This window comes from Accipiter gentilis, chromosome 18, assembly GCF_929443795.1.
Source record: "Accipiter gentilis chromosome 18, bAccGen1.1, whole genome shotgun sequence".
Lineage (NCBI taxonomy): Eukaryota > Metazoa > Chordata > Aves > Accipitriformes > Accipitridae > Astur > Astur gentilis.
In genome coordinates this window covers 27,196,201-27,206,711 of record NC_064897.1, presented here as the reverse complement: position 1 = coordinate 27,206,711, position 10,511 = coordinate 27,196,201, and the positions used below count along the sequence as shown (strand labels likewise).

At 50.0% G+C, this 10,511-nt stretch overlaps 1 protein-coding gene across 1 annotated transcript; it reads left to right on the top strand.

The window, feature by feature from the left end:
• Window positions 1-40: 40 nt before the first annotated feature.
• Window positions 41-7,937, top strand: ANKRD54 (ankyrin repeat domain 54). Its single transcript, XM_049821964.1, has 8 exons — window positions 41-306; window positions 732-779; window positions 3,061-3,159; window positions 3,623-3,694; window positions 4,106-4,153; window positions 4,278-4,402; window positions 5,298-5,405; window positions 6,103-7,937. Exons 1-8 carry the CDS (start codon window positions 72-74, stop codon window positions 6,175-6,177), a joined length of 810 nt encoding a protein of 269 aa, XP_049677921.1. The 5' UTR covers window positions 41-71; the 3' UTR covers window positions 6,178-7,937.
• Window positions 7,938-10,511: the final 2,574 nt, after the last annotated feature.

Below are 10,511 nucleotides of genomic sequence, written 5' to 3'. Positions count from 1 at the left end.
CTATAGCGACGGCCCTCCCCTCTCCCCCGGCACCCCGCGCGGCGGCCCGGCCCGCCCCGGCCCGTGAGGGGATGGAGGGCGGCGGCGGGGCCGCAGCAGCGCCCGATGCGGGACCGGGACCGGGACCGGAGCCGGAGCCGGAGCCTGGGACCGGGCTGGCCCTGGGGGCGGTGACGGGTGCCCCCCTCGGCTGCCTGCACGTCCTGTGGCAGCGGGAGGAGCCCGCGGGCAAGATCCCGGCCCGCCGCTTGCGTAGGGCCGCCCGCCTTCACCGTAGGCTGGGGCCTACGGGCAAGGAGAGCCACGGTGAGCGCCTCTACCTTGGAACGGCCCTTCTTTCGGCCGGCCCCGCTCCGGGCTCCGGGAGCGGTCCTGCCCAGGCCTCGGTGGGGTGGAGAGCCTTCGGTGTGGGGAAGCCGGTAAAGCTTCGGCTTTCCCGTGTGTGGGGCCTGTGGAAAGAGGTCAGATCTGCTCGGTGGGCGGCTTGGGAGAGGCACCCTTGCTCCTGTCAGGGGAGGGTGGCCGTCAGGAGGGAGAGAGCCCGTGGCCGGCCTTAGGAGGAGGAAAGGAGAGCGCTTCTTACCTGGCATGTTGATCTCCTGCTTCCCCTTCTTTGGGCTGAGCCAGCACCAGCCCTGCACCTGGGCCTGAGCGCCGGGATGGGACGTTTCGATAGGGAAATGCTCCTTTTTCCTCCGTGCTTTCCAGTAATTGCTTTCTTTTCACCATAGCTCTGAAAAGGCTGCGTGAAGCTGCCAATAGCAACGACTTGGACACAGGTAAGACTTCTACCAATCCTACTTTGGGATCTCTTCCTGGAAGGGCATTTTTGTCGGGGACCTTTATTTTAGGAGAGGAGGAGGAGGGCGCAGATAGTTTGTGGACATGGTGCCTTAGTTTCTGCAAATCTAGAAAGTGCTTTTCTGGAGCCTTGTTTTGTTCTCTGCTCAGAGTGAGCCTGGTTATAGTATTCACTTTTCACTGCATCTGGTTCACAGTGTTAGTTTTCCAACAGCCTCAAGCTAAATCAGCACCGCGCTGTTTCAGCTTTTTTGGTATGTAACTTTTGCCCATTTGTAAGCAGCAAACACTACTCTCGTAGTGTTTTGGTAAGGTGGAAAAGTTATGATTATCTAAGCCATACCCTGTATGATGAGACAGTGTGACCCAGTAGATCAGAACCAGGGCCAATGCTGGACTCTGCTTCTCGCTGTGACTTCAGAGGAGGCTTGTGGCCTATCTGTGACTCCCTTTACCTCTCTGTACTGTAGATTAGAATTGAAAACTGGTCTGACTGGTAGAAACTCCTAGTATATCAGAACGGGGGTTTGTCTGGCATGCTTCACCCCTCAGCTCCATGATAAACCTTGTATCATGAACTGATGGATAAAGCTCATCTGTGAGCTCTGTCAGTACAGAAAGTGTTGGCTTCAGTCACCATGTCAAGAGGAAGAATGAAAGAATCAGGCTTTATGAAGGTCTTGGTTTCAATCCATCTTAGAGTTTTATACCTGTATTTGATACGCAGGTCCCCCTGTTCACAATCCTGCTGTGTTTTGTGTACTCTGCAACTTGAGGAAGTGTCTGATGATGAATTTATTCTTCATCAACATGTAAAAATCTTTGCTGTTTCCTGTGGCGGCACTGGGTGGGAGAGGTTATGTCATTTCCTACTGGCTTCAGGGAAGAACTAGGTAAAGTGTTCCCCATTAATGGTTGTCACTGGTGGCACTATCAGTCTTCCCGCCTTTCTTCTGGAGTATCAAACATCCCCTGTTAATGCCACTTCCTTCTTGTCAGGTGTTCCTTTCACTTCTGTACAACACTTAAAGCAGTAGGTGTACAGGAAGAAATTAAAGTGTGACTATAATTCAATCTCTGGAAGCTGAGACAAATGGTGACTTTCAGTAGTCTGATCTATCTAGCTTCTTGTCTCAAATACTGGTCAGTCTTGACTGTTGCAGGATATGCTATTAAAGATCTCAAAATACAGTGAATCTGTCTGTATTTTTAACAGCTATGGAATGATCTTTATTTTGCACTCTGATTACTATATCAGGATAATCTCAAAACAGCAGGAGTAATAGCCCTTACAGTTGCCCTTACACATGTTGCTGTAGATGCTACTTTTATGTCCCTAATCTTTTCAGCCTTTACTGGTCTCGTTGCCTTTGTTATACCCAATATTGGAGAGTCACACTAGTTTCTCTATCTTTCTGTGTGAGCAGGTTTTTCCTTATCTGAGAAAATGAGGTAGTTCAGGTTACCAGAAGTGCCAGTGGTGACATGGAAGAAGTAGCTGGGGGGAAAAGCAGGGGGCACAAGTGTGAGTAGATGATGGTATGGCTACTCGGGCTGTTCACTAGCTCACTTCAATACATCGTCTCCTAAGGGTATGTTTGCACTTCTATTGGCAGGTTGTTGCACTCACCTACCAGCTTCCCAAACAGTAGCCACTATTAGTATGGCAAAAACTAGGAGTTTCAGCTGAATCTAGGAAGGGACATACTCAAAACACATTGTGAGAGGTGGCTTTTCTCGCTGCATGTGGTTACACTGTCAAACTTCTTGCCACGGGTCCATGTTGCTGTGAAAAGTTTACACAGATGGAGAAAATGACCATGCAAATCTACGGAGAAAGCCCATGGAGGGATAGTAAGCACAGAATGCTAATTCTAACTCAGGAAGTGCCTGAGATGCAGCTGACTAAAGGCTGTGAGGGTTAGCCCTACATCCTTGCTATCTTTTTACACTCTTCTGTAGGCATTTGCTGCTGATTGTCCTTGGAGCATGAAAATTTGGCTAGATGGATCCTTAGCCACTACAGCTGTTGGCTTATCTTTTGTGCAAAGATGGTGAAGGCTGCAACAGAGAGTGGAGGGTACACTGCCTAGGCTGGTTCTGCTGAGCCAGGAGGCTGACTGGAGCTGGTTCATGTCCAGTTAACTTGGCAGCTGGCAGAGTGTGTACCTACCTGCAGAAGAGCAGATAGCATTACCTCTTTCTGATCAGGTGGCCCTTCAGCTTACCCGCTTATCTTCTTCTCCTTGACACTGTCAGTGCAGCAACTCTTGGAGGATGGAACTGACCCCTGTGCAGCCGATGACAAAGGCCGGACAGCCCTGCACTTTGCATCCTGCAATGGCAACGATCACATTGGTGAGTGGGGAGGGGGAGTTCTGGCTTCCAGCCTCTCTGTGGCAGAGATTTCGAAGGATGCTCTTTATTTTGATTCAGCACATGACGGAGATTGCTGTTTTCCATGTGCTTAGTGGCAGGGTTGCCAGCTGAACTGTGGCTCCAGGGCTTGCCATGTCCCCCTGATGAAGGGGGAACAGGAGCCCCCAGCTCTAGGGCTGTACTGGTGCAGAAGGAAGGATGTCCTTAGTCCCAGTTCTTCCTCTCAGGGAGCCCAGGGGCAGCAGCACTGCCTGGCTTTGTGCTGGGTCCTTCTGCATTGCTGCATAAACCTTCGTCCCCTGTCTCTGGCAGGAAGCTGACGAGCTGAACAGAAGCACCCGTAAGGCAGCCTGGTGGCTGCCATGTGGACCTGTGACCCATGTGGTCCTGACCTGTGGGGAAAAGAGAAGGGACTGATGTAGCTCTGTTTCCTTATTTCCAGTGCAACTGCTTCTGGACCATGGGGCTGACCCAAACCAGAGAGATGGGCTGGGAAACACCCCCTTACATTTGGGTAAGTGCCACACAGATGAGCTTTGCATGCAGAGAGGTGAGGTGAACACCGCCTTGCTGTTTCTTTCCTCTCCACCTTCCTCTTTCTTGTGCATCACAGTGTGCATCACAGTATGCATCCCCAGCTTTAAGGACCTAGGAGGCACTCTTTCACTAGCTTCACTCCTCGCAAAGGTTTAAGGGTCAGAGTTTGAGAATATCAATTTCCCTCCCTCTGCCAGCCCCAACGAATGCGAGATCTGTTCCAGAGAGTACTCAGGCTTGAGTATGAGGTTACCCTTAGCAGTTGGGCTGTTCCTCTTTCCAATGGCAAAGAGCCCTTTGGGAAGCAGCAAGCTCCATACTTGAGTAGAAACTCCTTTGTTGTTTGCTAGTACCTCTGAGTTGTGTGTCCTGTGTTTTCCCTCCCCAGCTGCCTGCACGAACCACGTTCCTGTCATCACCACGCTGCTGCGCGGAGGTAACATTTCCTCTGTAACAATTACAGCCTGTCCCTTTCCTGCCCTGCCTCGGTTGATACTCCCCAGGGACACTAAGTCTTGAATACAGACCTCACTTTCTGTCCTTGATCATGCATCTTGCAGGGGCTAGAGTCGACGCCTTGGATCGAGCTGGCAGAACCCCGCTGCACCTCGCTAAATCAAAGCTAAACATCCTGCAGGAAGGACTCTCCCACAGCCTGGAGGCTGTACGCCTTGAAGTGAAACAGGTAAAAGAAACAGTTCCGTGTTCTGATAAGGTAGTGCAGCCCCTGGCAGTCTCCTGCACCCTTTAAGGGTCAAATATCATTTAGCAGCTGTTTTAAATATCTGTCTATAGGCTCTTAGCTGCTCTGGGGAGAGTTTGACTTTTTCCTTCTGTTTTCAGAGACCTTCCTTTTTCCCAACTGCTACTCTGAATTTTTGCAGGACCTCTTTTGGCTCTGGTAGGCCAAGGATGCATTGAATGTCTTAATTCTCAGGCTGTAAGGAGCACTCTCTTTTCTTCAGCCACTGTGTAAGCCAGATGCCTTGTGGCAGGAGAGGGACCACAGCATGGGGCTATAGCTATGGCGTACACGTGCAGGGACTCTGCATTCCTAGCACATTCTGCCCTGCTCCAGTATGTGGAGGCGTGGAATAGGAAAGCAGTCACAGGGCTATGCCACAAATGCACAAGGTGGGGGCCTCTCTTCAGGAGCCATATAGGAGCCACAAGGATTTTCATCCTCGGCGCTCAAGCAGATCCCGCTGGAGTGGGATGTCCCTGCTCCTCACAGTGAGGGAAGCTAGTTAGCCATAAAGAAGAGCTTGGTGCTTTCAGGGCTAGACCTTATGCTTCTTCAGCTGGGCCTGTCTCTGTTCCCTGTTCTTAAACCAGGCACAGGGGTCACGACTAGTCCATCTGTGGCTGATCGACGCCTCTGGTGACTCACTGGGCTCTGATGCTGCCATTAGTGCTCTCCAGTTGCTTTGCATGTGTTCTTCTCTATGGGTCGTACTCTGCCACATACCGCAGCATCAAGGCTGTGCTTGGCAACTTAACTGCAATTTAATTTTTCCTGTAAAAACATCCCAGCCTGGTGCAGCTGTCTGATGTCTGCCTCTTACACCTGTTGGTTTCAGATTATACAGATGTTGCGGGAATACCTGGAGCGTCTAGGGAGGCACGAGCAAAAGGAACAGCTAGATGACCTCTGCTCCAGGTTACAGATGACTAGCACAAAGGAGCAGGTAGGAAGCGTTGAGCTGCTGTGACTCATCTACTTGCATTGTGACTTCTACGTTTAGGAGAATGCAACTGCATCAGCAAGGTGACATTGAAGACATGATTATGGAAGTGTTCTTGCTCACATCGAGTAAAGTGGGCAGGTTACATTATGACTCATGGTACTCCTTTAGGTTGGAATTCAAAATGCAGAAAGCCTAGCAGCTCACCAGAGAAGCTGAAGATCAGATGGGCTGAGGGCACAAGCATTTTAAGGCCAGGATCAGCACAACCACAGAGGGTCTCAGGGCCTGTTAGTTGGGTTTTTTTGTTTTGGTTTTTTTTCTACAAAAGATTGGCCCTTAGAAGCAGACTTAGAGGAAACAGCCCTGATACCGTTGTTGAGTTCTGGGTAATGCAGCAACATGCTTCTGTTTTAAGTACTGGCTAAATCATGCAAGGTGGAGGTCAAGCATTGACCTCCTGAGGAATGGGGAGAAGCTCCCATTGCCTTGGGTTAGGACTTGTTTGATCAGGACGACAGGAGCCGTTCTACACGACTGTGGGATCAAAGGGATCCTGACCTAGTATAAGCTCAGTGTGGGCTTTACTGGCAGTCCTAGTGCAAGGGTGGTCCCTGCTGCATGGGGGTTTCTTCTGTGGTGGTGGGAGACTGCACAACTGCATTCCCCTGCCTAATGGCCAGCTGTGTTCTTCTGGCAGGTGGACGAGGTCACAGACCTCCTGGCCAGCTTCACATCACTCAGCCTGCAGATGCAGAAGATGGAGAAGAGGTAATGGGCTTCCAAATCATCTTCCTGATACAGCAGGAGAAACCATAGAGAGAAGAAGAGGAAGCTGAAGCTTGCTTCCCAGATCACCGAATGAACATTGCTGCCAGCAGCTGTTCCTGCCAGATCCACTCTCCTGTGGTGCCCAGACTGTTCCTGTTGGTGCTGCCACAGCTGCCTTATGGGGAGACAGCGAGCTTTGGACAACAGAGACAATGGAGTGCTGCAGCTGAGACTTTCGGGAAAAAGAGACCTGCTCTTCTTTTTATCAGATGGGCTGGCGCTTAATAGGATACCCTTCCAGAGATATTTTGCCTTCTCCTAAGCACTTCAGTTCAATGCAGGTGGTGGCTGATGCCACGTGCAGTCACTAGCCCTGGCTACTGCACTCAGCAGCTGGCCAACATCACAGACATGCTTGGAACAGGCACCTTTTGCCACCTCCGCAGTACTCAGTTGCATGGGGGAGGAAGTAGATGCCTCAGACAACAGAAGGCTTTGTGCTGTGAAAAGAACACACACTTAATTCTGCATGCTAGCAGCTGAGCAAACATATTGTCTTGAGAAACACGCACCAAGGCTTAATCCTAACCTTCCCCAGAGCCTGTGGTCAGAGGGCATAGAATCAGACTGGTTACAAATGGGATACAAAGCTTTTAATCATTAGACTAACAGCTTTCACTGGCCCTGGTTTTTAAATCACTGGTGTAAGTTAGTGCTTAAATACTACAGTGAAACACTTGCAAAAAATACCCAGGTAGACAGCTAGCAGGTCAGGGCTGCCCTGATGCAAGATTAAGGTTTTTGGGGGGGTGACTTAATCCTAGCACAGTTTTAGGCAGACATTTACATCTTGGAAAAAAAAAAACCCAACCAAAAAAACCCCAACAAAAAAAACAAAGCACCATAACTGACTTTTGTGTTTCCTACTAGTGGCAGTCTCAGGCAAGAGGTCCAGTTGCAGCAGGAGGTGTTGTGTATTCAGCCGTATTATTGGGCTGGGATGGAGGGCGATTTACGGCTGCCTCAGCAGCGCCAAATCCAGAGCTCACCCATACTGTGTTTCTTGCTTGTCATGGAGAGGTGCTGCTCCAGGACCTTAAGTGCAGTGCAAAGAACGAGTTATGACCTCTGCTGGGAGCCCGAAGTGATGCAGCTATGAAGGATGCAGGGAATTGCCTTTGCTAATCTTTTGCTTCTGCCCCGCTGTGGTTAGTAATGAAGCTGTAGATAGATAAGCTTTGTTTTGGAGCAGGTTTCCATAAATTTTGTAGGTAGGGTGTGAATAGCAGCAAGGTGACAAGAACATGTCCAATAGCAATCTGAGTTCCCACCTGTGTACCACACCTAAATGACACGGTGTGCTGGTAGTGGCACCCATCCCACAGCTTGGGAATCACTGGTTTGGAAGTGTTCATTCTTAGGATTCAGCTTAAATGTGCAACAGCCACGGTCTGGAGCATTCTTCAGAGACCTTCAGGTCAGCATGTTCTCTAGTATCTGGCCTCTTGTCCAGGAAGAGGCAAATTGGACCTCCCAAGCTGAGATACCAGAAATACACACAGCTTTTAGATGGGTTCATCCATGGGGTGCTAGAGGCTATGACTGGGACTAACGGTCTTGTGGTTTGGCTGGAGCTGTCACTGTGAATACTGATACTTCATTACGATATGCTGGATGGAAAGGATACTGAGGGGGTGGGAGACAATCTGACCTTTTTGTATGCTGAACTTCAATAAAATACTGTCAGCCTTTTCGGACTCCTCAGCCAAGTTCTCTCTTCTTTTCCAGAGCGGCTCATTCCTCTTTCTTTACGTAAGTTTCAGTCCCCATGCACAGCACCAGACTTGGTAATTGCTACTCTCATACCCGGTCCTGAAATCAGAAGCAATGACACAAAGTTGTTTGAACTCAAACACCAGTCTGTTTGCAGATCGAAGTACGTGGTTGTTGACTCACCTTCTGATCTTGACTTCCACAGCCAAGAAATCCAGACTTTAAATCTAGTTAGTTGCTGTAAAACTGTACAAATAGAGGAAAGAGAATCTCAGCGGGATTGCTTCAAGCTGGAAGATGGGATGTTTTGCAAAGAGGAAAAGCAGTCTTGCCCAGGCTGTACTCCTGCAAAAGTACGGAGCTGGTTGGGAGAAGGTGGCTGAACTCATGCCTTGTCCCGTGCCAGATAAAATGGTTGTGCTGTGAAGAGACAGCAAGAGGATGAGGGTCTGGGGAAGGACATCTGGGCAGGACAGAGGTTGTCCAGGCTGGTCCCTGTGTGAGGAGCAGCTTTCACGTCCAGTCTTTACTTGTTTCTTCCCGTCCTCGCATCCTAGTCTTGGTGTCCACATACACCCAGCTATCAAGGCTTCTGCGCTCAACAGCCTTGTTGCTGAGGAGACCATTAAGGTGCCCCAAGAGCAGGCGGCTGAAATGCTCTTTATTGCTGCACTTACCTTAGCTGCTGATGTCTGCTAACTAGATGCAGCTTGGAAGCTTTCCTCAAAACCAGGAATACACCTAGCTGGGACTCAGAGTGAAGCTTTTAGCCTAAGCACACGTGATGTTGTTGTCCACAGCTCTTCAGGCCTTTGTCTTGCCTGGAGCTGGAGCTTTTTGTAACTGCTCTTGACTTTACTCTCGGAAGGGAAAGGTGGGGGGGTCCTGCAGCCAGCCAGGAGCAATTGCCTTCCCTCTTTTGCAGCACTGCTCCTTCCATGGGAGGTGAAGCAGCACTGGCAGTCCCCTGGAGACTGGCACAATGAACTGAGGAACAATAAAACGAGCAGGCTTATAGGAAGTTTTGCCACTGCTTTAGTGATAACAGCAGATAAGAAAGAGAAAAGGGGTTCTGGTTTTCAGTGGGGAAAAAATTGCATCATGTAGGACTCGTATTCTGTGAATCACTGCAGTCAGTTCTGCTTTCCTGCCTCGGGGCTGAAGCGTCGGGCTGCTGAGAGCTGTGTCATGTGTTTGGCACTGGACTGAGAAAAGTTTTAGGTTTCTTTGTGTCAGCTGGTCATGCCAAAGCCTTGACTACCCTGCCGTGCTCAGCAGCTGTATCTAGAAAGAGAGGTAGGTGCTGGGGAGGGAAAGGAGGAAAGAAAAGGCTCCAGGAGGGGAAGAAACTGTGGCTTCATGCTGCTCTCAGAGCTGTTCACTGGCACTGTCTGTTTTTTCTGCTGCTCCTTGCCTAGAGACTTTGGCCTCTCCCAGCACCTTTTCCCCCTGCCCTGGCACCCTGGGCCACAGATTTCCCTGCACAGCCCATAGGTGTGAGGCTGGTGGCAGCTTTCTGCATCTCCCAGAGGTACCTGCTGCAGTAATGAAGAATGAAAACAACAGCAGAGGTTTCCCTCTGCTATTTATTTTCCCATTAAACTCAGTCTAACCTCCTCATTTTCCTTGTGCTACACCATCAAACACACCTTCCAGGTCCCTTTCCCTTCTCAGGGCCGTGATGTCAACCAGGACTCGACCCAAGGCCTTGCTTTCCCCCTCGCTGCTGTCTGGTGTCCCCAAATACACTCCATTTCCCCTCCTCGTTCAGAGCACAGCTCTGCAGCAACGTGCTGAATCCCCAGCCGCTGAACCCAGCGGCAACCTCCCCATCTTTGCAGCCACTGCTGTGCTGTAAGATGCAACCAAAACCAGCCAGGTTGAAGATCTGGCTCATCCAAGCAAGTGAAGACTGAAAACCTGCTTGTGACTCACTGAGGACCCACAGCAGAAGCAACAGCCCTGAACAAAGCCTCCGAACAAAGCTGCGTGGGTGTTATTCAGCAAGAGGCCTTTCGCTGAAGCGGCAACTTACCTATGCAAGCGAATGCAAAGCTCACGCTGCAGTATGCGTGAACATCAAGAATCTGTTCAACTCTTCAGCAGCTGAAATAATTAAAGTCCAGGGTATTGAGCCAACACCTGAACTCTGTTGCTTTCTCCACTTTTGCCTTTCTAGCAGACTCCAAATCCATCACTGTAATTATCTGCGCTGCTAAAGAAGCCCCATGAAGCATCTCTGGCAAACGTCCCACCCTTTCATCTGCTTCCTCCGCTCATTCCATGAGCAAGACAGATCTCTTCTGCTCAGTCATAGAAAGCTACTTGCAGAAAGATGCCTTCTTTGTGCACTGTGCCCGACCAGCGTGGGAGAGCAGCCCCGGGCAGCTCAGGACCCATGAGGTGAGTAGGTGGAAGAGCCAGGAGTTTCGATTAGGAAGCTGATAAAGGAGACAGATACAGCAAATAGCCTTCCTCTGTTTTTTTCTGAAAGCTCTGAGAGGGGAAGAAAGTACATGGTTGTTGGAAGAATTCAAATAATCAGTTGGCAACCTGCTAAGGCTG

What these genes read in the sequence shown, in the direction of transcription:
- ANKRD54 (XM_049821964.1), top strand. Translation starts at nt 72, where the DNA reads ATGGAGGGCGGCGGCGGGGCCGCAGCAGCGCCCGATGCGGGACCGGGA. An exon ending in AAACACCCCCTTACATTTGG is followed by an intron (nt 3,695 to 4,105) that starts GTAAGTGCCACA and finishes TTCCCTCCCCAG; the next exon opens with CTGCCTGCACGAACCACGTT. An exon ending in CACCACGCTGCTGCGCGGAG is followed by an intron (nt 4,154 to 4,277) that starts GTAACATTTCCT and finishes TGCATCTTGCAG; the next exon opens with GGGCTAGAGTCGACGCCTTG.